The sequence below is a fragment of the Aythya ferina genome, assembly GCF_964211825.1.
Source record: "Aythya ferina genome assembly, chromosome: 3".
Classification (NCBI taxonomy): Eukaryota; Metazoa; Chordata; class Aves; order Anseriformes; family Anatidae; genus Aythya; species Aythya ferina.
This window is the reverse complement of record NC_140298.1, coordinates 73,677,851-73,704,727: the sequence shown is the minus strand read 5'-3', so window position 1 is coordinate 73,704,727 and position 26,877 is coordinate 73,677,851. Positions and strand designations below refer to the sequence as shown.

The 26,877-nt window shown below is 37.4% G+C and overlaps 1 protein-coding gene across 1 annotated transcript; it reads left to right on the top strand.

The window, feature by feature from the left end:
* Positions 1–246: 246 nt before the first annotated feature.
* HDAC2 (histone deacetylase 2) lies at positions 247–23,783 on the top strand. The gene is made up of 14 exons (XM_084513213.1): positions 247–460; positions 7,079–7,191; positions 7,619–7,736; positions 8,724–8,798; positions 9,120–9,258; positions 12,270–12,411; positions 15,807–15,899; positions 16,001–16,109; positions 17,536–17,676; positions 19,451–19,559; positions 21,355–21,485; positions 22,280–22,435; positions 23,156–23,213; positions 23,405–23,783. The coding sequence occupies exons 1-14, from the start codon at positions 409–411 to the stop codon at positions 23,433–23,435; spliced, it is 1,467 nt and encodes a 488-aa protein (XP_084369339.1). The 5' UTR covers positions 247–408; the 3' UTR covers positions 23,436–23,783.
* Positions 23,784–26,877: the final 3,094 nt, after the last annotated feature.

The following is a 26,877-nucleotide window of genomic DNA, read 5'->3' as shown; positions in this document are numbered from 1 at the left end:
CATTGCGCTGGAGGGGGGGAACAGGGAAAGCCCTTCCTCCCCGAGCCCGCTGGGGAGGGCTCCGCGCTGCCTCCTCCCTCAATTCCACGTGAAAAACACCGTCAAAGACAGCAGCGAGCGGGCGAGCGCCCTCACTCACTCTTCCACCTCTCCCCGCCTTCTCCTCTCCGCCACCTCCCCCGGCAGCGGCGGATTGGTCGCGACCCGCTCCCGCCCCCCCCCCTCCCCGCGCAGCCGATGGTGGGGTCCGCCCGCAGCCCGGCGTCGCGAGTTCCCGCTCTCCCGCCCCCTCCCTCCTCCTCCTCCTCCTCCTCCTCCTCCTCCTCCCTCCCTCGGTGCCGGCTCGGCGCTCGCCTCGGCCTCCCGCTCCCTCCCCCTGCCCCGGCTGGGCCCCGGCGCGGCGGCCCTATGGCGTACAGTCAGGGCGGCGGCAAGAAGAAAGTCTGCTACTACTACGACGGTGAGCGAGGGGGCCTGCGGGGAGGGAGGGAGCGGGGCAGCGCCGTTAGCCGCTGTTAACCGCCGCCAACCGCCGCGCCGGGCGCCGTCCCCCGCCATTACGGGCGCCCCCTGCCCCGCGTAGCCCTGTGAGGGGCCGGGGTCCCGTCCACCTGCAGCCGGCGGAGCCCCGCGGATCGCTGAGGGGAAGGGAAGGGAAGCGGGGTGAGGAGCCAGGAGGCCGCCGGGCTCCCGGCGGTGTGAGCGCGGTGTTTATTGTTATACCCCCGCCGCCCTCCCCCCCCCGCCTCCCAAAATGAGAAAGGGTAAAAAAAAAAAAAAAAAAAGGGGGTGGGGGGGAGAGAGAAAAGTTGGGACACTCCCCTTCATCCGCTAAACGTGAGGGCGGGGGAGTCGCTGCCGCGTCTGGCTCCTCCCCCGATAAAAAAAAAAAAAAAAAAAGAAAAAAGAAAAGAGCCGAGGCCATGCGTAGGGTCTGCACCTGGTGGCTGCTGCGGCCCAGGCCTTGCCCGGGCTCTCACGGAGAGCTGGGGGCTGGGGGGGGGGCGAGGGGCTCCCTGCCGGCGGAGCGCAGCGCTGCGGCTGCGGGCCCCAGGTGCTCGCAGCCCCTCCCGGGGTGCTCGCTTCCTTCGGGGGGGACCGCAGCTTCGGGGGGGTTGTGCTGTCAGTACAACAGGCAGGGGAGAAGTGGGTAAAGCTCGCGCTGCGCTTCAGATGCGTGCAGCAACTTGGTGGCGGTGCTGGCCACGGCAGGGAGAACTTTTCGTTTTGTTCTGTTGACTTTGCGTTTGTTTTTCCTTCTTTTTTTTTTTTTTTTTTTTTTCGTACTCACAAGGTAAACTCGATGGTCACTTCACTTACAGATCAAATCTTTAAAATCGCTTCCAGGTGTAACAATTCTGTAGGTTGGTGGATGAGGCTGGTGCCCTCGTACTCAGGGAACAGAGGCTGAGGCTGTTTTGCCTCCACGTTTTGTTGGTTTCACCATTTTGGAAACGAAGAGGAATGAGCTAAACCCACTAAGCTATCAAAGGTGCCTGCTGCTGCAGCAAATCCGCCATTCTTTAGAAATGGCAGATCTTGTGGGGCCTGTCTTGGTCTTTCACCACACTAAAGGAGGCAGAGTGGTGGTTGCCGCCCCCTTCTCTTTGTTGCTGGCTCTGGTTCTTTGTTCAGCCTAAAGGGGAAAGGAGGCCCCTGTTAGGGATAATTTTGGTGAGGCTGGGATCTTACTACCAAGCAAGAGGAATCAGTTCTTTCCTTGTAGAAAGGAAGACTGTAGCAATAGATGAGAACCTTTCTGTCTACAACTGTTTGCATGTTATGTTTTTGTTTTCTTTTTTTTTTACTAAGCATTATTTTTTTTAATGTCAGGTGCTTATAATTTACTAGGCATGGATATCTTTAGTTTTGCTGTGATTCCTGTATTTTGATTCTTGGTACTAGTGTCAGGATCCCTAAACCAGCTAGGAAAGAGGTAGGAGAAAGTGGGGAAGAGAAATTTTGAGGTGACAGTGTAATGGTGACTTACAAGCAGTTGTAGCTAATACCTTGCTTAAATACGTAGACTACAACATGTGCAATTAAAAATAATGTAGAGAAAGGAGGAGTATCTGTTTTGAAAGTCATTTTTATAATGATTTTCACTGTAACAAATAAACAGCATCACAACGCTTTTGGTGTCCTCTTTATTTCCAAAGCCAACAGTTGTTCTAAACTTCTTTTGGAAGTTCAGTTGTTAGCAGAGCTTTTAGAGTTAATACCTGCGGTAAATATTTCCAATGCTAATTTGTGGTTCATCTGGTAATTCTTAGTATTTTGTAACACGTTGAACCAGCAAAGCCTTGAATCAAAGTGGGGGGAGTGTTCAAAGCCTTAAATAACCCAAACCCAAAAAGTACAGATACTGCAAGCTCACAACTGAGGTAGCAGAATATCTCTAAGGATGTCCTCACGGAAGTAAACGACCATTTTTTTTATCATAGTTGTCCTTCCACACAGACTTTCATTCTTTTTCTTTGAAAATACACAACAAAAAGTGTTGAGTACTAGAAGCATATGTGCATATTTTTTTTAAGATGCAATAAATTTCTACGTGCTTTTTGTGGTAACTCATTATGTCATCTGGAGTTGCTTTTTCAAATTAGCCTGTCACTTAACAAGTCTTGATGAGTGTGTTGCTGTTAACATTTGTTGTTAATTAACAGTTTTAACAGCCTTCAGTCTGTACCTGCAACCAGTAAGCTTGTGGAAGAAGGAGTTTGATTTCATTTTCTATAGCTTGTTTGTAACAGAGTGCCAGCTACATCCTGTTTGCAGAGTTTATGTTGTTCGTGATCACGCTTGTCAGGAATTTTATTAAATTTGATGCAGTATATCACAGAGAAATGTGCAAACTAGGGTATTTTAGTTCTCTTGTCTAAAATATTTTGAGCAAATGTTTCTAGGCACCTTAATATTTGTGATCATAACTTAGTGAAGTCTGTTGCTGACATCACCAAGAACTGTCCTAGATACGGAAGGATATTGTAGCCCTTTCTTTATATGTCTCTTCGAGTCATTGCAGTGGTCTTGAAGCATGTGGTTCAGTGGCCAGTTTCAAAACAGGTAGGTGTTGTACCATTGCCCACAGCAACAGGCAGGACCCAGGATGGTCTTTCCAACTCTGTGTCCTGTACAGCAAAGCACAGTTCTGTGGAATTACAGCAGCTAGCTCAGTTTCAGTTAATAAGTGGGTTTGTTCAGTGCCAGTGCACTAGCAGTATTGTTTAGATTACTTGTCTTGCATAATTCGATGTGGGTGTTCAAAAGGCTCAACCTTTGTGAAAAATTTCAGAGATCTGCATCAGAACGTGGTTGGTTCCACCCATAAAGATGAGACTATACCTGTAGTAATAGCACAGTAGGCTAGTGTATTCAGACAGCATTTAAGTACATTAGTACTTTGTGTTTAACTTGTTTATCTGCAAATGTAAACTCTAACCGAAGAGTATTTCACTGAAATTTGCTGATGATTTGCACTGTGGTTTCCAAAACTGCAGTGGTACCCAACTTCTGCTCAAGACTCAAAAGTCTGAACTTCACCTGCTTAATTTAAAAAAAAAAAAAAAAAAAAACAACTCAGGTCCTCATATGCTAATATAGTAGCTTTAGGTCTATTTAAGTAGCTTTTTGTTGGATTGATCAGGCACCAATGATTACTTTCTAGATTAATCTTTACGATTTCACCTCTTCGTACTGTAGAAGTCAATCCAAATATAACTACCTCTGTTAAGATTTTTTTTGTGTGATTTCCACCGTAGTTGTGGTTGGGTTTCAGTCCTTAAAACGGTTCTGAAATACCTTGTGATTTTATGGTAACTGTATTTAAAATGAGCAGAGTTACGATTGGTGTACATAACAAATTATCTTAGTAACCAAAGTTACAAATAAAATGGTACGTAAATGTCATATCTCCCAACCCACTTCAGGCTGTTAAGACTGTTTTGTAATCAGTCAATTTAAAGGTGTCATTTCTCTATAAATCTTAGTAAGAGGACAGTGTTGCATGTGTTTCTTGAGGGCGTAGCTGCTTTCCTTAGTTTGTTGTTAGTCTGTGAAATGTAACCGAAGTTCCTTTAGGGCATGTAGCATCTTGTATTTTTCTGCTATAGAATACTGAACATCTACAGACCTTCATGAACTCTCTCGTAGAGATGTGAGTGTCCAACACTGAGGTTCAACAAAAGAATCATGTGGAATTGTTTTCATTTTATAGCTCTACTCAGAATTTAATGGTGTAGCTTCTCTGAATCGATGAGTTATTACTGTATTGTTAGCATACTTGAACCCAAGACGTGACAGCATGTGTAACGAGTTAATTTTTAGGTAGATCTTCCTTGTCCTCTGGTATCACAGCTTGAATCACACGGTGAACAATAAGCTGGTGCTAGCATTGTATTGGCACTTGGTTTGTCTCCTTCTAGGAGACTCGACGTTTCAAAATTATATCGTTACTTCTCAATAGCTGATGTTTTTGCTGGTATAGTACAGTAAATTAGAGTCTTTGAAACCTTGGTGTGGAGGATTTGTAGATTTGTCGACTTTCTGCATGTGCTACTTTGCATTTTTTCCCCTCTGCTTCCTGTTTCACTCGTGTTTTTTTCACTTACCATGTACATCCTCACTGGTGAGTGATGTGTTATGAGTATGCTCATAACACTTCCATATTTTTACCCTTGTATTGACATCTTTGACATCAAGTACTCATGCTATCAGCAATAGTAGTCTTGCATACTTGGCTCTGCTGTATTCACTTATCTCATATAGATATATATATATATACACACACACATGTATGTATGTATATGTAAATATGCATACTATCACCAGAATTAGTCTGGTACTAAGTGCAGAGCTTTCTAGTTCCATCAGTGGGGAGGTATCGCCCTGCCCCACATGCAGTGGATCTTGGTACACCTTGCTCTTGCAAAAGAGATGCATGGGTTTCATGATGAGTGGATGAAGAAGTTCCAGGAGGGGCACCTTCTCCTTCATGGACTGAAGGAGAAACTTCTAAGCAGACCTTTGCCTTCCACAGGATGATGTCTCCAAGGTGGTGGTGATACAGGCCGCAAATCAAGGCAGTAATGCAGAAAGAGGAGACTTATTCCTTACCCCTACCCACACACTGAGAACATGCACGTCATAACAGTTCCTTGAAACTCAGTGGGCTTTTTGTCCATACATTTGAATTTATGTATTTTTTTAAGAGGCTAATGCCCTAACCCTCTTTTGCTGGACCTGAAAAGATGCAAATGGTATTGCTGGTTGCTGAAGTGTATTATATTAATATCTATTGTTAATCATTATAGCTGACCTCTAACATGAAAGGATTGATATGCTTCTGCTAGCTACTCACCAACAAATCATCTTTTTTTATCAAATAGTCTCCCACTAAATTTGCCAAATTGCCAAACTTTTAAAAGTTTTTCTTCCTCATTAAAAAAAAAAAAAAGTCATGCTTAATTTATTGATGACTGATTGTTTTGTTGTTATTTTTTAAGAATGCTTTCTGCAGTGTGTAGAAGATGATTAATTTTGAATGTATAATTGATGCTCTTATCAAAGGATGTGTCCCAAATATGCTTGGGAAATGGGTAAGAGTACCTTCTTTTATATAAGGAAAAGTCTCACCTTTTCCAGAAGATAGGAAATCATTTTTAATTATCCATTAACATTTTGAGTAAAATGTCAGTGTTAACGACTATACATGGTGTGTAATTGAAACTGAAATGACCTGCTTAAAAAAAAAAGTGCAACATGCATTCTTTGCCACGTGTTCTGAAGTTTCTTCAAAAATTTCATGCTACTTAAAGCCACTTTTATGGAATTACTAGTCTTAAATTTTCCAAAATTTTAAGCTTTTACTAGCTTAAAGCTTTGTGAACATGGGACTTAATGGTAACTTCATTTAAAAAAAAAAAAAAAAAAGGTAGGGCTGGTAAATGGTCAGTTGCCATCTTACCGTCATTGTTTCAAAGAGTTGTGGAAGTTCTTTCCTGAACCCTATATATTATATATGCTGTTATATGGAATTTTACAAAATGTAAAGTGATGTTTTTATATGTGGGAGGTCGGATTATCCTCTGTTTTAACCTTCTGCTCTTGACCTGTATGTGATGAAAGTGCAGGGTTGCTGTATGAGTAAGACTCCAGGTCTTGGTAACTGACAAGAAAAGTTTTTAAAAAGTCAAGAAGGTAAAACCACTAATTTTACCAGGAAATTTCCTCAAAATAGAAGATCTATTGCAAACAGCTGTTATGGAATTGGCAAACTGAAAGCCCTTGACAACTGAGCATACATTTCAGGCTTGTCCACTTTTCTAGAAACGTGTGGAGCACTGGTTCTATTTAAAATGGTTCGTGTCTTGGGAATGTCAGTATTTAAAGGAGAGGCAGGTGTGCTCTTACTATACGCAAGCTGGTGGAGAACTTACTAGCCAGTGAAAGTAGCCATTCTTCTTTTCTTGGAAGTGCGTTGAATTTATTATGATGATCATGTGTCTAGTCACTCTCCAATTGGACATAGTTGGGTTCATTTGGATTACAAGTCTCTGTAAAACTACTCTGGATCCCTAGCAGCAGGTGGCTCAGAAATGTTTACGCATGTGGTTACAGGAGTGTATTTGAAGCTAACTGCTGGAATGTAACTGTTAGGATTAGCAGTTCAGGGTAGGCTGGGGATGGTATCTTCTTAAAATCAGTTCTTGCAGTTTTACCACAGCCTCTTGTTGCAGTATAATGCCACTGTCATCAGTAGTTTCTGCTTGCCTCTTCATTCCAATGTTGTTTACCATTCTACAGCTTCATCCCACTAGTTTCTTTGCTCTTGATTTTGAAACCTCTTGGATGCATCTTCACTCTCCCACTGCTGTCTGCTTTTGGTGAAGGTCTTAGTTTTGGCCTTAGTTTTTGGCCTTTTGGCCATCTGCTTCCTACATATAGCCTTTCATGGACGGTTTGAGTGTTCACTTTATCATCTCTTTCTGGAATCATCATTTATCTTCTGGGGATGATTCTTTTAGGTAGCAATGGAAAGTTGTTTTGAAATACAAATTCATTTGTGTAATATTGACAGGTGATATTGGAAACTATTACTATGGACAAGGGCATCCAATGAAGCCTCATAGGATCCGAATGACCCACAACTTGCTGCTAAATTATGGCTTATACAGAAAAATGGAAATTTACGTGAGTATAAGCGAAACATTATACTAAAACGTTTTCATTTTTTATAAAGGCTTTAAGTATTCTCACACAAATAGAGAAGTGGGAGTGGAAATAGAAAATAATTAGTGTATATAGAGCTGTCTTACTTAAAAATGAAGCACTGTTTTATAACTGGTGTCGACTGCTGATTGCTGTCCATCTCCAGAAGAAGTGAGATACAGCTTCAGTAGGAACTTTTATGAAACTTTTTATTTTCATGTTTGGGGTTGGGGTTAGAAGAATTTAGCAGACTCTAGTAAACCTTGCATTATGCAAAACAGTACTACTAGCAGTTTCACTATTTCCCCTGTCAGAGTAGACTATTTCTTTTGAGTTGTCTGTTTTAGTCGATTGTTAATCAGGGTACTGCTGCAAAAACAGTTATTAAAATAACTTGTTCTGTTATCAGCGACCCCACAAAGCAACTGCTGAGGAAATGACCAAGTACCATAGTGATGAATACATCAAATTTCTCCGATCAATAAGGCCTGACAATATGTCTGAGTACAGCAAGCAGATGCAGAGATGTAAGTGTCAATATTAGGTTAAATGTGCATTTGTGTATGTGCTTTAATGGTTAATGTTATTTAAAGCTAAATATTCACCTGTACAAAGGTAGAAACAGTAGCCTAATAATGTAAGTAGGTTAGAGAAATGCTGTAAGAGTAACACGGCTTTCTTTAGCTATACTAGTTTGGTGGACTTTCTGTTTAAAAGCATCTATACTCACAAAACTATTCATTAAGCTTATGAAAGAATTTACACATGCGCCTGTTCAGAGTGTATGTTGAATGTGGAATAATACTTCCTGTAGGTTTAGTGCACCAAGTTAGACTTTAGTCGTTAGCTGTTTGCAAAAATGTCTTAAATACTTTTCTTTAGCAAGATTTTACATTAAAAAATTGCTTATAGGGGAACAGAGAAATAATACAAAAAATAAAAGTGAAAATGTGGTCAGGTAAAGAAATGTGTTCAGGTAAAGTTGACTCACTCCTGTTAGAGGTGGTAAAAATTGGATGTTATTCAGATGTCACTTTTTCCATGAATTTATTGCTTGAATTTTAGAAATAAGCTGAAAGTACTATTAGAAGTGCAGCTTGACACTATTTCATTTTTTAATTGATATATTCTTACCTTTTTGCGGTGCCTCTTTCTCGACATATTTTTCCACACAGTTGTACATTTCTTAACATGCTGTTAATCAGCATATCTTCCAAAACATAAAAACAGTCTAATTTCTTTTTAATTCTTCATTTAAAAAAAAAAAGCTTCCCGTGGAAACAAAATAACTAAAACAGAACAGTGTGGAGTCATCTTAGATGATAAAGACCTTACCAATTGACTTCGATTATTAGAGGTGTGGGCAAGCTGTATGTGTGTTTCAATGTTTAAAATTTAACCTATCAAAAAAAGAAAGGGTTGTTGAAATGTGTTATGCATCTGTATGCATCATCCATGCTTTTAACAGCACTGTCGGAATGATGTTTTTGAAAAGTAATGCATTTCTTAAACAGTTAACGTTGGAGAAGATTGTCCTGTGTTTGATGGCCTGTTTGAGTTTTGTCAGCTATCAACTGGAGGCTCTGTTGGTAAGTATGGGTTGTTTGCCATATGTTTTGTAGCTTTACTAGTCTATGTCGGCAACTTAGAACTTTGATAGTATATTAGAAAGTGAAGCAAATACAAGTTTGTTTTATATAGAAACATGAAGATCAATAGTTAATTGTTCTGTCTGATATTTGACAATCTGTATCTTGGTATTGGTAAATGATTAAATCTATGATTAACTGTGAGATTTAATTATATTAATAATAATAATAATAAAAACAAATACATTTTCTGTAACAGATTTAAAGGCTTTCAGACATTTCTGACTGCATTTCCTTTCAATTCTGTGTGTCTTTTTACAGCTGGGGCGGTAAAATTGAACAGACAACAGACAGACATGGCTGTTAACTGGGCGGGAGGTCTTCACCATGCCAAGAAGTCAGAAGCATCTGGTTTCTGTTATGTTAATGATATTGTGCTTGCCATCCTTGAGTTACTGAAGTAAGTTTATGATGAGGAATAAAGATAAAATTATAGTGTCAAATTTGAGTATTTAAATGTTTGAAGATGTGGGTTGTAATGTCATTATTTCACTGAGTTTTCATAGCCTTTGGTGAACTTGTACGATGTCAATTGAGAAAACTCCAAACTGTCCATTTTGGCTCCAGTGAGAAGCCTAAACTAAAATACGGGCAAGCTGAAAAGATAGATATTTGGAGATAGTTTTGAAACACATACTTAGAAATACTTCTTTACACAGAAGATAGTGAACTTCTAGATCTTGCTAGTCTAGGAATGAGACAGAAAACAACAACAGATTAAAAAGGAAAAGACCACATAATCATGGACAAGAGTTCTGTAATTGAAAGTTAAAGAACCAAGAAGGAGTGCACCCTCTAAAACACCATATGCTGTAATTGTAGGTGGCAAACAAGTACTAGGGTAGCAGATTTCAGAAAATGGATAGGCTTGCTTGGTCTCTGTAAAAGTTGCCTCCTGTTGCTACTCATGGGGACAGTGGGCTAGATGATTGCTGGCCTGACCCTTTAGAGTAGTCATTATGCACTTAAATGTCACGTGTAGTGCTTGTAATTGTATACCGATTTGATTTTTCAATATGTCTGGTTGTTTCTTATAAGCCATTTTTACTAAACCAAACAAAAATATTCAAGGAAGATCATATGCTGAGCTTCCTTGGATTGTTACATGAGTTAATGTGGCTATTAACAAAATAGTGAAATAACAGCTGTGCTGCTGTGGTTGCAAAATAAAAAATGCTGAGAGAAGTAATGAAAAAGCTATCATAAAACTACCTTCAAACAGAAGTGCATCACTAAAATTTCAAATCATTAATATTATTATACTGTTTAATGGGACTATATCCCTTCTGATAACATAAATATTATTTATTTAACAAAATACACTCTGGGCATTTGACTGCTTGGGAATGTAGCATCTGAGTCTGCTGGTGAGGGGAAGTAGCTGTAACCAGGAAGTGATTCCAAGCATGGAAGAAATTGCTAAACGCATACACAAAAAATAAATATTAACTTATTAAAACATTCCTTTTAATCTGCATATATTTGGGATATGTCCCTATAGTCTAACAAAACCAGCATAATTTTCTGTGTTCCACACTTGATTTTTTTTTTTTACCTTAACATGTATGTGAAGGAAGGAAACTTTCAAATAGATGTGGGTTATATGGCCATGGGAAACTTTTTTTTGAAATCTTTTCTGACATCTTATTAAGAGAAAAATCTTAGAATGCCTGAAATTGTGGCTGCTCAGACTCAATCTATAGCATTATACAAAGCATGATGAAAATGTGTCTTCTGTTGCTGACACTTCGTGCTTCACTGAACAGCGTGGTATTTGAGGGATATTTACTGTTTCTGAAGCTCTGCGGCTTCAAACAACTGGCTTCTTTATCCCTCTCAAATAAAATGGTCTGCAACTTGCTGTATATAAGGAAATACTAAGCAGTAACATACTTTAATGCTAATAGTAAGTGCAATACAATTGGAAATAAGAACATAGAATATTCCAAGTTGGAAGGGACCCACAAGGATTGCGTAGTCCAACTCCTGGCTTCACACAGGACCACCCAAAAATCAGACCATGTGTTTGAGAGCCTGGTCCAAACACTTCTTGAATTCTGTGAGGCCCAGGGCTGTAACCGCTGCCGAGGGGAGCCTCTTGGTGAAGAACCTTTTTCTAACACCCAGCCTAGCTCTCCCCTGTCCCAGCTCCGTGCCGTTCTCTTGCATCCTGCCACTGTTTCCAGAGAGCAGAGCTCAGCACCTGCCCCTCTGCTCCCCTCATGAGGGAGCCGCAGGCTACTATGAGGCCTCCCCTCAGTCTCTTTCTCTGGGATGAACAAACCAAGGGGCCTCAGTTTTTTTCTCATAATCTTCCCTTTGAGACCCTTTACCATCTTTGTAGTCCTCCCTTGGACAGTCTCTTGTAGTAGTCTACTTATACTGTGATACCCAAACCTGCACACAGTACTTGAGTTGAAGCCACACCACAGCAGAGCGGGACAATCCCTTCCCTTAACTGGCTAGCAGTGCTCTGTTTGATGCACCCCAGGATATAGTTTGCCATTTGGGCTGCAAGGGAAGGACATACTCTTGACTCATATTCAACTTGCCGTTGACCAGAATCCCCAGATACCCTTCTGTGGGGCTGCTGTCTAACTTGTCTACTGGTCTGAATGTATAGCCAGGGGTTCCCATGTCCCTGGTGCAGAATCTGGTGCTTGCTCTTATTAAACTTCATGTTGTTGTTGACTGTCCAGCTTTCTAAATAGTCGAGATCTCTCTTTGAGGCCTCTCTATTCTGAAAGGAGTTAGTGGCTCCTCCCAATTTAGTACTGTTAGCAAACTTACTTATTATGACTTTGAATCCTGCATCTAAGTCGTTTAAGAAACTAGTAAAGAGAACATAACTATCTTTACAAGCTGCAGAGATGAGGAGCGCAAGTTGATGGAAAATAGGTATTGAAATAAACCCACAAAAAAAAATTATCGGACGTGGATTATGCCTGCTCATAGTACTACGCTTCTTGGAAAATTCTGGAGAAGCATCTAACATAAGGTGTTCTAGTGCAGAATATGTAGTCATTGAGAAAGCAGATGAATTTGCCCCTTTCACATATTGTTTAACATATCTAAACAACAGAAAGTGGTGTGAACAAGAAAACAAGATGTAATACTGAGTAGGACAACTCAGATGAATATTGAATACATTAGATACTTAACTGGCATGATTGGTACTTAAGTGGTACTTGGTTTTGATTCAGATAAATGTATTTTCACCATTATCCAAACTGTATTGATAATTCTGAGGGGTTATGGTAACTTCAACCAAAATGATCAAATCTAATAATCTGGGATGTGAGTGTTCTTTGGATTGTTTTTTCTTTTGGTTATGTTTTTCCTCATTTAGGTATCAATATATTACGAACATAGTGGGTAATGGTGATTTCTCATGCATAATTTTCTTTCTAGGTATCACCAAAGAGTGTTGTACATTGATATTGATATCCATCATGGTGATGGTGTTGAAGAAGCATTTTATACCACAGATCGTGTCATGACAGTATCATTCCATAAGTACGGTGAATATTTTCCGGGCACAGGGGACCTTAGGGTAAGGTTGAACCTAAAATTTCTTTAGGTGATAAATTCCCTCTTGCTCACTTCCTTGTAGATACTGCTTTAGTGCTAGGTTACAGTAATGATGTGCTATATTTGTAATTACAGTTTCTGCTTTTCAGTTCTTCACATATAGTGGAAAGTAGCAGTTTAGAGACCGCAAGTTTTAACATCTTATTTCAAATCTTAGAATACCTTCATGCTGGAGCTTTAATAGTCACAAACCTTCACTTGCAATGTGGAATTCAGTTTTATTTGCCTGTTAATATAGCTGGTTGATTTTTTGAAATATTTCTTATAATATAAAGTATGTTTTGAATTTTCACAATGCTCACTGCAGAAGAAGTGTAGCATGCTTCACAGATGATTATTTATTAAGCATTATGGCTAGCTTGATATAGGGAACAATGGCTCATGAAGCATTATCATTTAATCTGCTGGAGAGAACCTCTGATAAACTGAGTTAAAAAGAAGTTTACCTAGCATTTAAGGTTAATTTTAAGTAAGCTTTTCCTCGCATTAAACTAGCCCATTAGAACAGGAAGTTATTCCAGTTTGCCACTTGAGAAAGTATTTCGGGTATTAGGACTAATATATTCCTAGCTTCATACTTTTACATTCAACCTTTCCTTATTACAGCACTCCAAGGATAAGTCAATAAACAGGTACTAGAACTTTCTTAAAATAGTTTGTGCATACAGTTAGTAGTTTTTAGGAAATATATTAAAAACTTCAAAAAAGTGGATCTATAACAGAACTGTAAGAATGTGTTAACTGTTTCCCTACTATCTTCACATTGATTCAAGTGATGCAGGTGTGTGTTTATAGTAATATTCCCAGAATGTGTGCTCCACAGTGTGCTTATGATACCCAGAGGACATGGCAGTAAAAGAAAGTTGAGCTTTAAGTCAGTGGGGTGCTTTGTGTTCATTTCAGTTTGGTTGTTGGAGCTGAATGTTATTACAGTTGTTAGATTTCATTAAACTGCTTTCTAAATTGATTTAGGTAGTAATCAGATCGAGTGTTGTTCTTATGCATGTCATTTAACTTGACTGGCCACAAGGTGGTAGTGGTGCTTCAAGCAAAAAGCAGATCAGACCAGGATGTTTATAATGACAAGCTGTTGTTGCTGAATTTGGCAAGGTTTCTTTTTTTAAGAGTTAGATATCTTGGATTTTTAGAAACAGCACTTCCTGTTGACAGAGGAGTTTATGGATTCTTCACCTCGCCACACCCAGGACAAAGAATTAAAAAATACACATCTGAAATAGAAGAATGTCATAGGGGATAAAAATCGCAATGTCACTGGGATTTTTTGTAGCACAGTGTCAGCGACAAACAAGTACCTCAGGCATGGTAACTTCGAGTTCTGTGCTGCTAGCTAGTATTTTGAAATGAGCATTGTCTTCATACAGACTTCAGCAGGATTTATTGCAATGATTGCATCCTCACAGGAGAAGAAAAAAAATAGCTTTTTTTCCTCTCCAGAGCATGCAAAACTAATTGAGCTAAAGGAGACTGATTTTTGGGAAGGAGTAAATGTTCATTCTGGAGACCAGTATTATACTACTTGTTTTTGCTCAGCTTGATCTGTCTTAGCTGGTTATTTACATCAATTTTAACAGCCAAATCTTATCTTTGTTGTCAGTGGGCTCCATTTAGACTTGTTTCTGTAATTCTCGTTTGTAGATCAGTTTATGCTTATTCAATGCAGAAACAAATCATGCATGAATTGATAATCATGTGGTTGCAGATCACTGTAAATCAGATACATTGATGGAGGTTGCATTCATGTGTTCTAGTTCAGCTATGTTTATTTGTTTTATAGTGAAAGTGTTGTGCAAAAACTTCTAGTGTCTCTGGTATGTTATTTGACTTTCCACATGTCTTAGATGTAGGTATGACAAGATTTGTGGTACCTTTATGTCATAGGTCAGTAGTGCTAGATGGAGGCATTGATTCTGTGGTGCAATTTAATTCATTAATGAATGAGACAACTACCAATATGTTATATTGTTTCTTTAGTGTTTATATCTGGTATAACTAATACTAGTTACAAAGAAACATGTATTGTGTAGCTCTAGCTGGAGAGCAGTTACTCTGTTTAATGGGAAATCGTGTGAATATTCTGATTTCCTCTGTTTTAGATTCAGGTGGACTTAATCATTAATTTTGTATCTGGAAAGCAAGGTACTACTGTCACCTCAGAAACACTGACATCTGAAGGCCTAGATATAATTCTGGATTACTGTTACACTCCAAAGCAGTCAGAGACATGTTTATCAGGGGGTCTTCGTGTAATTTGCAATACCATGAAATGCTGTTACTCTGCTGCATTGTCGTCCCCCCCCACCGCCCCCAATGGTGGTTACTGGAAGTGGTTCATTACTGCTGCATTTGCTGCTAAAGAGGCTTTGTTCAGGAAGAAGAAGTCCATGACCATTTTCAATACTTATTGTTGAGAAATTTAGTATTTGTACTGCTGGGCTACCCTATTAGGGAATTGCAGTTTTTTCAAAGACATGGGGCCTCTTTATACAGGGTTGCTCTTTGATAATAGTGTACAGCCCAACTAAATATGTCGGATATTGCTGTCTTCCCGACTGTACCTCGATTAGTGGCAGAGAACTGTGCTGTGTAAAATGGATCAGTTTCTGTCATGTTTGGTGAAGATTAAAGGGAGGAAATGGGAATGTGTGGCAAGCGAAGATTTTCAGGGATTAAGCTGATTGTCAAAACAGAAGTGGAAAGATTTTGGGTTGATTCACTATTTATCTATTTTCAAAGACTTTTAATGCATTTGTTGTTCAAGAAAGCCAGTAAGATAGACTGTTGCAGTTGTTGCATTTACAACTAATGGAACTGAAAATAATCTGCAAGGTTGTTTTGTTTGTTTGTTTTTTCATTTTGTTTAAAAAGGCTTCATTTCTCAAAGGGAACCTGTAACTGACCTCTGATTTTTCTCTCTCATTTTGCTCCTGCCAGTTCTTCATCCTATGTTTGGAGCAGAGAATAGGTTTGGCAGGGTGCTTGAAACTAAATCTGATGTATAGCATCAAAAATGTGCATCTCACTTTGCTCTTTTCAGTTTTCTTGTTTGTTTTTGCTTAACTATTTTTACTGGGTTAAATTGATCTGTTTCAACTTTTTGTCTTAAGTCTTTGAATTAAAAAATCAAGAGTACTTCCTGCGAACTTGGTGTACAATTCTTACATTCCAAAATGATTGTATGGGAGAATGGGAATCAAGTAAGGTATTTTGCCACTTTTTTCCCCCCAGTGGACATGAATAATAGAACAAAATAGTTCAACATATTTGTATAGGCTTTTTTCATGATACTATTATGTGTTTCTATACTTGTAGTAAAGCATTTTTTATCTTTGCTCATAGGACATTGGTGCTGGAAAAGGCAAATACTATGCTGTCAACTTCCCAATGAGGGATGGTATAGATGATGAATCATATGGACAGATATTCAAACCAGTGAGTTTTTTTTAAAGCTCTTTGGAAGAATACCTATTTAATTTTTGTGGATTTATTTTCAGAATATGAATTAACATCTTTGTGTTTTATACTGATTATAGATTATATCCAAAGTAATGGAGATGTATCAGCCCAGTGCTGTGGTATTACAGTGTGGAGCAGATTCATTGTCTGGTGACAGGCTGGGATGCTTTAATCTTACTGTTAAAGGTGAGCAGAAAATTGTGCGTTAGTAACTTCTTTCCTAAGAAAAACTTACATTTTTATACTATTTTTCAACAAATTTGTATGATGAAGACAAGTCAGAAATCATTACTGTGATTAATCACTTCTTTCTTTACTATACAGAGATGGCCAAAAGAAACACAGAAGTTGACTCTTTCTTTCTATCCATCTAAAAAAGTTAAGAACCGTGGTTTTCCATGTTCTTTCTAGCCACTCAACTGATTCTCTTTCTTATATGCACAGGCTTACTGTAGCTTTTAAGTTGCGTCCTGAAATGACGGGATGATAACTGTAGTCCTACTGCAATACTTACTGTGACAGTCAGCTAACAAAACTAGTGGGTCACTTAGTAGGACTACTAAATGTTTAAAAAAAAAAAAAAAAAAAAATCTTGTTAGGCATAAAATAGGTGTTCCTGAAATGAGAATACTGATTGCATTGTTAAACTCATACTGATGTACATTTATATTGTTTTATACCAAGCCTTATGGTAACATTTATTTTTGTTAACTTTTGTAGAATTAATTGATTTTTAGTATTACTTACATTTCTATCTGAAGGCATGATTCTCAAAATTGGAATGAGGCATTAATTTAACAAACAAAATAAATATTAGTATTAATTATTTAAGTGAAAATGTTAAATATGTGTTGAATTGTCACTAAGCTTTGAATCCACCCTGTTTTAATCATTGATTTTCTGGATTTTGTTTTTATTTTCTTAATGAGGCAATTAGAGTTTTGTAGGCAACAAATGCAGTACAGTATCTGTTGGGTCTGCAGTGTTTCAGGGTTCTTTTCTTGATTTGCACCAGGTGGCAAAGCTACTTCAGTTGCCCATACAGCTCAGATTTTTTTTCATCTTACATATCTTGGAAACCAAGAGAGCTGCTGCCTCCTACAGATGCCTTTCAGTATGCTGTATCTACCTGGACTGTGTACTGTCTTGGCACCAGTTCACTCTGTAAGCAAGACTTAGCAACCTATAATACAGGTTCAAATTTAGAAGTAGAAAGGACCAAGTACTGATTTGCTTTTCTTCTTCCAACTTTGCTTTTAACTGGGAAATTGTCCCTAGATTTATCACTGTGTCTTTTCATAACTGATGTCAATGCAAAACATTCAAAGAGCATTTCAAAACTGCAGCAATAGGAGACCATCATACAAAGTTTCTGAAGACTGGGGTGGGTAATGTTCAATATATTTTGTACAATTCTTACATGTAGATCTTGACTTTTTGTGAGGTGGTGCTTAAATATAGGGGGAGACAGTTCTGTTTTACTTGAATCAATTCAGTTCTCAATAAGTATGACTGCATACATCTGATTAAATAACTCTTTACATAGAAAACACATTTTTTTCTTTAATAGGTATTTTGCATACATTGTCAAATCTTTTTTTCTTTGTGACAGGTCATGCTAAGTGTGTGGAAGTTGTAAAGACTTTTAACTTGCCATTGCTGATGTTAGGAGGAGGTGGATATACTATTCGCAACGTTGCTCGATGCTGGACATATGAAACTGCTGTTGCCTTAGATTGTGAAATTCCTAATGGTAAATATTAATCCCCCAAATAATGTTTTATTAAGAAGTAGTCATGGGAAGGTCTAAGTGAACAGATAGTAAATATTTCTATAACTAAGTGCAATACATCAGTTTAGAATAAACTATGTAGAAAGTTATTGTTAGGGTTTAGCCAATAACTTCAGAAGCATTTGCACTAAATAAACTTCAGGGTTTGGTGCTTTTTTATGCTTTAAAAGCTTTAAATGATTGCATCACTTTGTCATCTGTGTGATTGAATATATACTCGTGTTTTGATTGTGACAGCACAGACCTATGTAAGTTGGGTACCACAGACATGGTGTTCATAAGAAATCATTGAGTATGCAAGTGGCCGTTCTACCTAGTAAAGCATAACTGCATCTTCATTGTCTTTAACTTAAAAGTAACTACTTCATATCGACTTCAGCTCTTTGTCTTGATTTTGGCTACACAAGCTCTCCTAAAAGTTTTAAAGCCGAAAGAGCAATAGTAGGCTTCTTCTAAAGACTTCAATAGTGAAGTAATTTCTCTGAGGAAGATCCCCAAAGCTCCTGTGCTCCCTTCATTTCTGGCCAGATATGCTTCTGGACATGTTTTTGGAACTTTTTCTATAAAATCAATATTTGGACTGGTTTGTTGCATCAGTCATTGGCAGTTTTCATGTTGGACTGAAGCTTTTGCTGATAACCTCTTGATACACATGTCTCTTACTGGATTTATATCGTTTCCATCTGACTTCAGTGGAATGTTGCTGTCAGTGAGAAAATATGTAGATAACCCATTTCAAGATGTATATTTTACATCCTGTAATTCAATGTATATTCTACATCAACAGAAGGATTTGAAGAGATGCTATTTCCTTATCTTGGAAGTTTTAAAATTCACGTGTCCCCATCAACAGATAGATATATAGGATTTTTTATTTTTTTAACATTCCTCTAAACTTTGTGGATCTTAGCCATCTTTAATCTGTGCTGAGAACAAACAGTGAATTTCTAAATGTTGCAATAACAAATCTTCCCATCTCCTTTCTAACAAGATCCCTTATCCTGGAATAGTTATGAATGAAGAAGCAAGACAAAGGGTACATTAAGAAGTGGGTTTTGGTATCTTACTTCTTAAATGTTCTGTTTTTTTGCTGTTTTTGTCTTGTTACTTGGGAAAATATGGTCATATTTAATATAAAAAGCTACCAATTTCCTAGTATGAAGTGTTCATCTAGATCATTTTGGGAACTTAGATGTTCTAGTCAGGGGACAGGTTATCTGTGAAAATACCAGAAAGGTGTTGCGCGGGAGAGGGACAGGACAGGCATCTCTGAACTGCTGTACAAAAGTTAATGTGGGTATTGAACTAGCTGTGATGTTCAACCGATTAATGCATACCACATTTTACTAAAGGAATATTTTGACTTGGTCACGTATACCTTTCAAACTCGACTAACTTGATAGCTATAAATAATCATCAGTTATTTTCGAGAAGTAGCATTTTTAATTATACTATCAAATATATTTAAACATAATCTCAACATGTTTTCTAACATAATTACAGTTGCACTTTCTTTTGTTCTTTTTTGTACGTGTTTTACAAAAAAAGTTAAGTTCATGTATTGAATAATTTAGAGGAAAAACACTAAGCAGTGTGAGCAGTACTTAAAAGTATAGTTACTCACCTGAATACTTCAGATTTAGTAGTTCGCAAACTAAAATCTTGACGTAACTACTGTTGTATTTAAAATGTTTTAAATGGATCACGAATTGATCTTTTGTGTTTTGGTTTATAGAGTTGCCATACAATGATTACTTTGAGTATTTTGGACCAGATTTTAAGCTTCATATTAGTCCATCCAATATGACTAATCAGAATACACCAGAATATATGGAGAAGATCAAGTAAGTAGTGATTACCTTATCTGCTGAGTAGGTTCTGTGAATCACATTTCTCCAGAAGTTTTAGGTTTTACACAGGTTTAAAAGCTATGCACCTTTCTCTATTACACATTGAAAAAGTATTGAGCAGAAATGGCATTTTTCCCTTTTATCAGAAGAGGGACTTTAAATTAAAAGTCTGTGCCTATAAAAGCATGTATGCTTATGAAATTCGATGAATATAAATATGAAAACTTGAGACCCACTTTGGATTTTTATTTTTCTTACTTCTTCCAGCAACTAAAGAGATGACTGTTTTACTTGGCTTACTGTTATAATTTTGTAGAAAGTTTATCCTGTCAGGAAAGAAACTGGTGTGCACTGATGATTGGGATTTCAAATTCTCAGCTCCCTTGTCTAAACATGAACTGATTGTCATTCTTTGTAGCTGTCAGCTGTAAAAATAAAAAAGTCACATGTGAGCTCAGACATCCAAAACCGTGGAAAGATAGTGATGTGTGCAAGCAATTGAGGGACTGTGGTTCAACAAGTCTACAAGGTTTGAGAAATGCTCACTGCCAAACTATGGAGGGGGGGGTGTCTTTATCTGATACGTAGCTTATTCCTCACATAATGAAGGTTTGATTGTAAACTAATATTTTACTTAAGGACTTAAGGGATGTAGTAATACAAACATGCAATCAATTCTGTACTCAACTGATAAGAGAGAATTTGTTAACCTGAAGTACTCAGTTTACCATGGCTTGTCCCTGCTCTGAGTTTAAGAGGAAGAGCACCTCCTGAGTTAACACACTTAATAGGGCACAGTAATACTTTTGGTTAGTAACAATAGATGAATAAAGATGAAAAACTAGCAACTGTATAAGTTTGCCAAATTGCAGAGTTCACCAGCAGATAAAACACTAATTTTTGAAAGGGTTGCTGTATAGACTGTTGTTCATAATAAAAATATATACATCACAAATTAAAAATGAAAACCCATTTGATATGTACACTGTTGGAGAGGAGACACACCTCTATTTTATTGATTTGATTCTATAAAATTTCTCTACAGTAAGAGTGCTCCAGCTGTTCATCTGCCAGGATGCTTGCTGTATGTTGTGTATAGTTGAGGTTTCATGGTGTGAATAAGCTGCAAAAATGTGCTTACTCTTTAACACATCCCAGGCCTTGGATTGTGCATAAAGAGAGAATCTCACATCCTTGTGAGAGTACCCATAAGATGACCAATGACCCATTATTTTTCTCTATACTTGAATTCTTTGGAATGGTAGTTTCAAGTCCCAAGAGAAGTCCATTGTCCTTTCTGTTCCTGCACATGGCTCTTCAGTGTGAGGTCCGTTGCATCAGGTTGCTTAGACGGGAAAGAACAACTTTTTGTTCTCTCTGGAATATCCAATAAGTAATCTTATCCAGATGGATCACTTTTGACCCTGATGTCATTGCTGCACACAGTTTGGAAGTTTTCATACTTTAAGTCTCTAGCTTTCTTCAGAGGCTAGTTTATTATCCAACTTGATACTCTAGCCTCTTAATACTGTCACTGGGGTCCTCCCAGGTCAGGAGGACGTGGACTGATCTAGTAGAGACTGAAGACTGAAGTTGATTGCAACGTATGTTTAAATAGTTCAAAGAAAACGATGAAAAGAAAACTGGGTATTGATGATTTCTTAGGGATAGAAAGAGTGAATTTAAAGCAAAGCAGGTTAACATTGGTGCAGATTTTCAGAATTAAACACAGCATCCAAGGACATGCTGCTTCCACTTACTAATAACTTTCTTTGTCCCTTACTTCCAGGCAACGCTTGTTTGAAAACTTGCGCATGTTACCTCATGCACCTGGTGTACAGATGCAGGCCATTCCTGAAGATGCTGTTCATGAAGATAGTGGAGATGAGGATGGAGAAGATCCAGACAAACGCATTTCTAGTAAGAAATGTCATTACTCATAACAGGTTAAGTCCAAATAGTCATAGATTGAATTGTTCAGAACCTTAGTCCCAGTAGTGCAATACTGCAAGATTGACAGTTGGAGAACTTTTTTCCCCAGAGAAAAAAAACACTTGCCGTTGTTCTGCCAGTTGTTTTTTTTTTTTTAAACTGCATCTGTGTCCGAATGTGAACCTGTTAAGGGAGTCTAAAGAAGTGATTAAAGTGTTCAGGGTTTTGTATCGTAAGAAACAAGCTATTGTAAATCTAAAATACATGTACATACTCCAGACGTCTTGGATAAATTATAACTGAAGGATTTAGCCTCTAACTTGAGCTATTCGTGAAAAAAGGAAAGTGAGATAATGTGTTATTCAAAATTAAATTTGTCTGTTTGCTTTATTTATTGCCTGTGAGAAGTTTTCTGTACTTGTAGAGCAACCTTTTATTTTATTAATGTTATCTTTATGTAAAAAAATAAATTGTTCTTGAGTTCTGAGCTTCCTGATACATTTAACTTTTTAAGAAAGTGATTTAAGAACTGTCATTTAGTTTCCAGTATTTGAAATTCATTAGATGTGTTAAAATTATCCTCCCAATGTCTCTAAAGTTGCTTTCAGAAGTCATAATCTCCCAGTGTATATGCAAAGATGGTATTTTTTCCCTAACTTATTTCGTCACTGTTAAATGGTTATAGTATATTTTTACTGGTGCTTCTTTTAGGTCTGTTCTATTGTAATCAGACTTCATGCTTTTCTTTTTGTTTGATTAACTTCATAACTCTTGAATCCTAGTTCGAGCATCTGATAAGCGCATAGCCTGTGACGAAGAGTTTTCAGATTCTGAAGATGAAGGGGAGGGTGGACGACGAAATGTTGCAGATCATAAAAAAGGAGCAAAGAAAGCCAGGATAGAAGAAGACAAAAAAGAGACAGAGGACAAAAAAGCAGGTAGGATATCGTTGTGATTTTATCCTGTATTTTAGAACTGCGAATGTCAGCTCTGCTAGGAGAAAGATGCGTTCTCAATTAACAGTTAAATAGATGTTGAAATTATTTTTTCCGCATCGTATTTAAAGCATCTCTTTTAAATTTCATCAGTTTAAGGTGCAGCTATTCACACAGAAATAGTACTTTCAGTTAATAATTATTGTTGCTTCCACACAAGCTTGAAGTTTTAGAGCCAAGGGGGTTGTGTAGCTTAATGAAAACAGGGATAAAAAAGGTAGTCTTGCTTTATGTTAGACAAATAGTTTGTTTTCATAGAGCGAGCATGCTAGTTTTCTGCAACAAAAGCTGGATAGGTTTCTGGGGACAGTGTATTCCAAAAGATTTCTGACATTTCTAGAAAAAGGCTATATCTTAAGGCTACAAGACAACCAATCCCATGATGCTTAGGGGCAAATCCAGGCCTAATTACTGCATAACATTGTTATGGCCAGTCAAGAGAGACTTATCCTGAAATATTTTGCATGGCTTGGCACTGTGCTCAGCTCATCCCCTTAGATGGGTACATTTAATACTGTAGGTCGATGTGTAACCAGTTGTTTTTTTCCCCAAAGTTACAGGTGTATATATAAAAAGAATAACTTTGTCGTTCTTTTTTCTAAATCTTTGAAGTCTTCTTGTATCTTTTCTGTATGTTTCAACTCAAGTAATTTTTATTTTTAGATGTTAAGGAGGAGGATAAATCCAAGGACAGCAGTGGTGAAAAGACGGACACCAAAGGGTAAACTCTAATGATTAATATCATCTTTTGAGAGCATTTAGAAAATTTAAATTTTAAAATATTTGTTTACTTTCATTCCCTCATAAAATTAAAGATTTTAGACTTGTAACAGTAATAACTAAAAATGACATTTCTAGAACAGTTAATCTAAAAAAATTGCACAACTTAAGTTTGTTTTTGCTTTTATGCAGAGCAAAATCAGAACAGCTCAGCAACCCTTGAACAAAAGATAGCCTCACATCAGTTGCGGAACATAATACTAGAATTGGAGAATACCTAAAAGAAGAAAAGTTTTCGTATTGAGAGAGACTGCTGATTTCATTTTGTACTATTTGGCATGGACCGTATTTATTTTCAAACGGCTTTGTTCTGGTTTTTGGCAAGTTGTATTGTGAGTTTTCTAATTATGAGGCAGAAATTCCTTTCTTCACCATGCTTTATGTAATAGTATTTAAAATTGGATGTGAGTTATTATGTTAAATGTCTAAACTGATCTATTAAAGTAATTTGCCTTTCCTGAGCTGATTTTACCTTTTTTGTAATTTTATCTTTATTAAAAAAAAAATTGTACTTCGTTGTCTTTTGTCCGTCATTAAATCCACTAGCTACTCAAGGGTAAATGTAAATCTGCTTATTTTATATGGAGTTTCTCTCTTACTAGTTTAAGCAGACAGCTGGTGAACATTCAAGTTGAACTGCACTGCTTTCATTTACTCCGTGCATTTAAATGGCTCCTGCCTTGGGTGCCAACAAATGTACTAGAATATGAATACATGAGGTTTGAACAAGATGAATAAATGAGTGAAGAGATGTTAGAATAATATGGTTATGTGAACTTGCATTTTAATATAGAAATTTAAAACTACAATCAGATGCCTTGTACTGTTCAAGAACCTTTCCCAACCATCAGAATCAAAAGACTGGTTCAAAAAATGAACCAAAAGACTGGTTCATTTGCTATTCATAAAACTTATAACTCATTCTGTTTGTTTTGTTTGTTTGTTTTTTTACAGTCATGAGCATCATAAAACTTTGTCCCTGCTGAAATGTTTATACTTTCTCTTTTTTGTTGATTGATCACCTGGTTCTGGTGCCTTACTTGAAATGGAGACCTGAGTGCTCGCATTCTTTTTTTTTTTTTTTTCCCCTCTCTATCCACTGTAAGCTTTGTTTTCTAGATTTCAGAACAGTGAGCTCAGAAGCTTGCAGAGTTGCTTTTAATCTCTACTAGTTCTTGGATTAGTTGCTGTGGTCTTGTTGGGAGTGAAGGTTAAATGTGTGTGAATTAGTGGACAAGTGCAGTATTTAAGGAGAGAAAATACTTTTTATGAATTAGATTATAGGTGTCAGTAGATTCTTTTTTGCTAGATTGAGAACTTTACCCTGACAGTACTAGTGTGGTACAATGCTTTTTTGTTGTCTTTGAGGATAGTTAAGGTACAAATGCTCTAAGATCGTGTTCTTGATAAATGGTGCGTTTGCCTTTCTAATCTTACAGTTTCTCTCTAATCCCTCCCAGAACTGGATTAGATAACTTTTTTCTTAGTAATGTCAGTTGAAACAGCTTTTTTATCAACAGTAATTAAAGGAAGCCCCCTTTTGTGGATTGAAAAAAAAAAAAAGAAAAAAGACTTGATCTGCAGCTGACTTCCTGTGAGGATGGACAGTATTTGGGTGGGGGATGCTGCTGTGAAACTTAGTCTATTTGAGCTTTCAGTAGGTTGTACATGCTCTTCTGACACTTCTTAGAGCATCTGGAACTTTGGAGATGCTTTCTGAACCTGAAGAGGCTTATGGAGTGCTTGCATTTTTCTTTTCTTGATTGAGCCACTGGATTTGTACACGTGGGAGCACATGTATAGTCTCTTATGTGCATCTAATGCCAGCTAACTCTCTAGGTTAAAGAGGATAAAAGTTGGGTTTTGAGGCACTGTAAAAAGGTCACAGGATTGTACCAAGAGGGTGGGAAGAGATAGGTGACACCACAAGCATGCCCCAAAGTGTGTCAACTGATACTTGTAAGGAGCTGGGCACTGTTGTTACAGACGTTTTTACTTTATAGAATTGGAAGTAACATAGATATATTTGTATTATACATATGTCTTGGTATTTTCTGAGTTGATACAAGCCTTCTTGTCTGTTGCAGGATTCTTGTTCAAGTAACCTGTAGTCTCTGCCATTGTTATAAGTAGATCAAGAGCAATTCTTCATTATCTGGATTTCCCATATTTTTATTGAAAAAGTCCAAGCTTCTGGCTTTGACTCACTTCAGCACAAAGCAGCAAGATACAGTGACCTCAAGATATGAATGAAATCTAAGAACACTTGTGATAGTAACCTTCAACTAAGTAAAATATATATATATAAAATAACCTCTTTGCCTCATCCTCCATCACTTATGAAAAATGGTAATGCTACTAGGATTGATGGATGTTGCTATATCCAGCTGAGAACTGGTCAATCTATTATTAAAAGGAGATACAATACTAAACTATAAAACTTTCTCTTTAGGTAGCCTCACTACTTTGTCAACATTGCTTGAATTAACTATGCAAATTCTCTGAACACAGGTATTTGATTTTATTTTTCCCTTAAAAAAGCTGTTACTAACACTTTTACAACTTGCACACACTTACTCTGCAAGACTTGACTATCTCTAGTGCTCAGTGCTTATGACTGGAGGAGGGAAGCTTCTTCCTTTGGCCTTAAAGAACTGGTACATAATTCAAGTATAATTTGCTTTCAGCTTTACTCGTCTATGAAGTAATTTTGATTATTCTGAACAGTGACAGTCATCCAATTTCGTAAAAACCTGAAAGAGTAAAAATTGATTTTTTTGATAATGCTGTCTCTTGGTGCTGAAGATTTTTTCCATTTACTATTTCATTTATTACTGTTATTTCATTTGTTACTGATACCTCTATTCTTCTACATAGGATCTTGTAAAGCATTTGATATTGTCACTTCATAAGGAGTTTGTGAATGTGGCTTATCTTACAAGAGTTTGAGATAGTTGAGTATTTCTAAAATGCAGCATTCAGATATTTTACAGGCTCTTGTGTGTAAATAACTACTTTCTGCTTGGGCAATGATGAGATTGAAGTCATTCTTCGAAACACTTGTAGATCTTTGTACAGACTAGAAACAGGTTTTTGTGTTGTTAATTTATTTGGTCAACAGCAATGTAAATATAAACAAACGACAGTAGGAACGAACTGGGTTACTCTTGCTTCCAAGGCTTTTCTTTTTGGTGTTTTGCAGGACTTAAAAATGAAATACTACCTCTTTCCCTTGTTGTGTTTGTGAACCTATCTTAAGACAAAGTACAGTAAAGAAACTGAAACCGGCTTTGTAGGGTGAGCAGCCAGTTCTAATAGTACAGTATGGCTAATGTATTCTGAAAATAGCAAATATTTGAGGAATGCAGGAAATCAAAATTTAAGGAAGCTTCTCAAATTGATCTGTTTAAATGGAATAGGGCAAAAATTCTGACATAAGAGTGGTAATGCAGAGGTACTATTTAAACTAGAAGCCTTATATAGTGTTGTAAATCCATTTTATTATTAAATACGATACTTAGATGATAATTTCATAAAAATGTTAAACTGGCACCAGCCCTCAGACAAGCATCTATCCTTCGGAGTCAGTAGAAATACAGGAGGTT

Bases quoted from the DNA above. Each gene is read 5' to 3' on its own strand.
- HDAC2 (XM_084513213.1), top strand. From the start codon at position 409: ATGGCGTACAGTCAGGGCGGCGGCAAGAAGAAAGTCTGCTACTACTAC. The intron at 17,677-19,450 runs GTAAATATTAAT...TTTGGTTTATAG, and splicing joins AGATTGTGAAATTCCTAATG to AGTTGCCATACAATGATTAC. The intron at 22,436-23,155 runs GTAGGATATCGT...TTTTATTTTTAG, and splicing joins GACAGAGGACAAAAAAGCAG to ATGTTAAGGAGGAGGATAAA.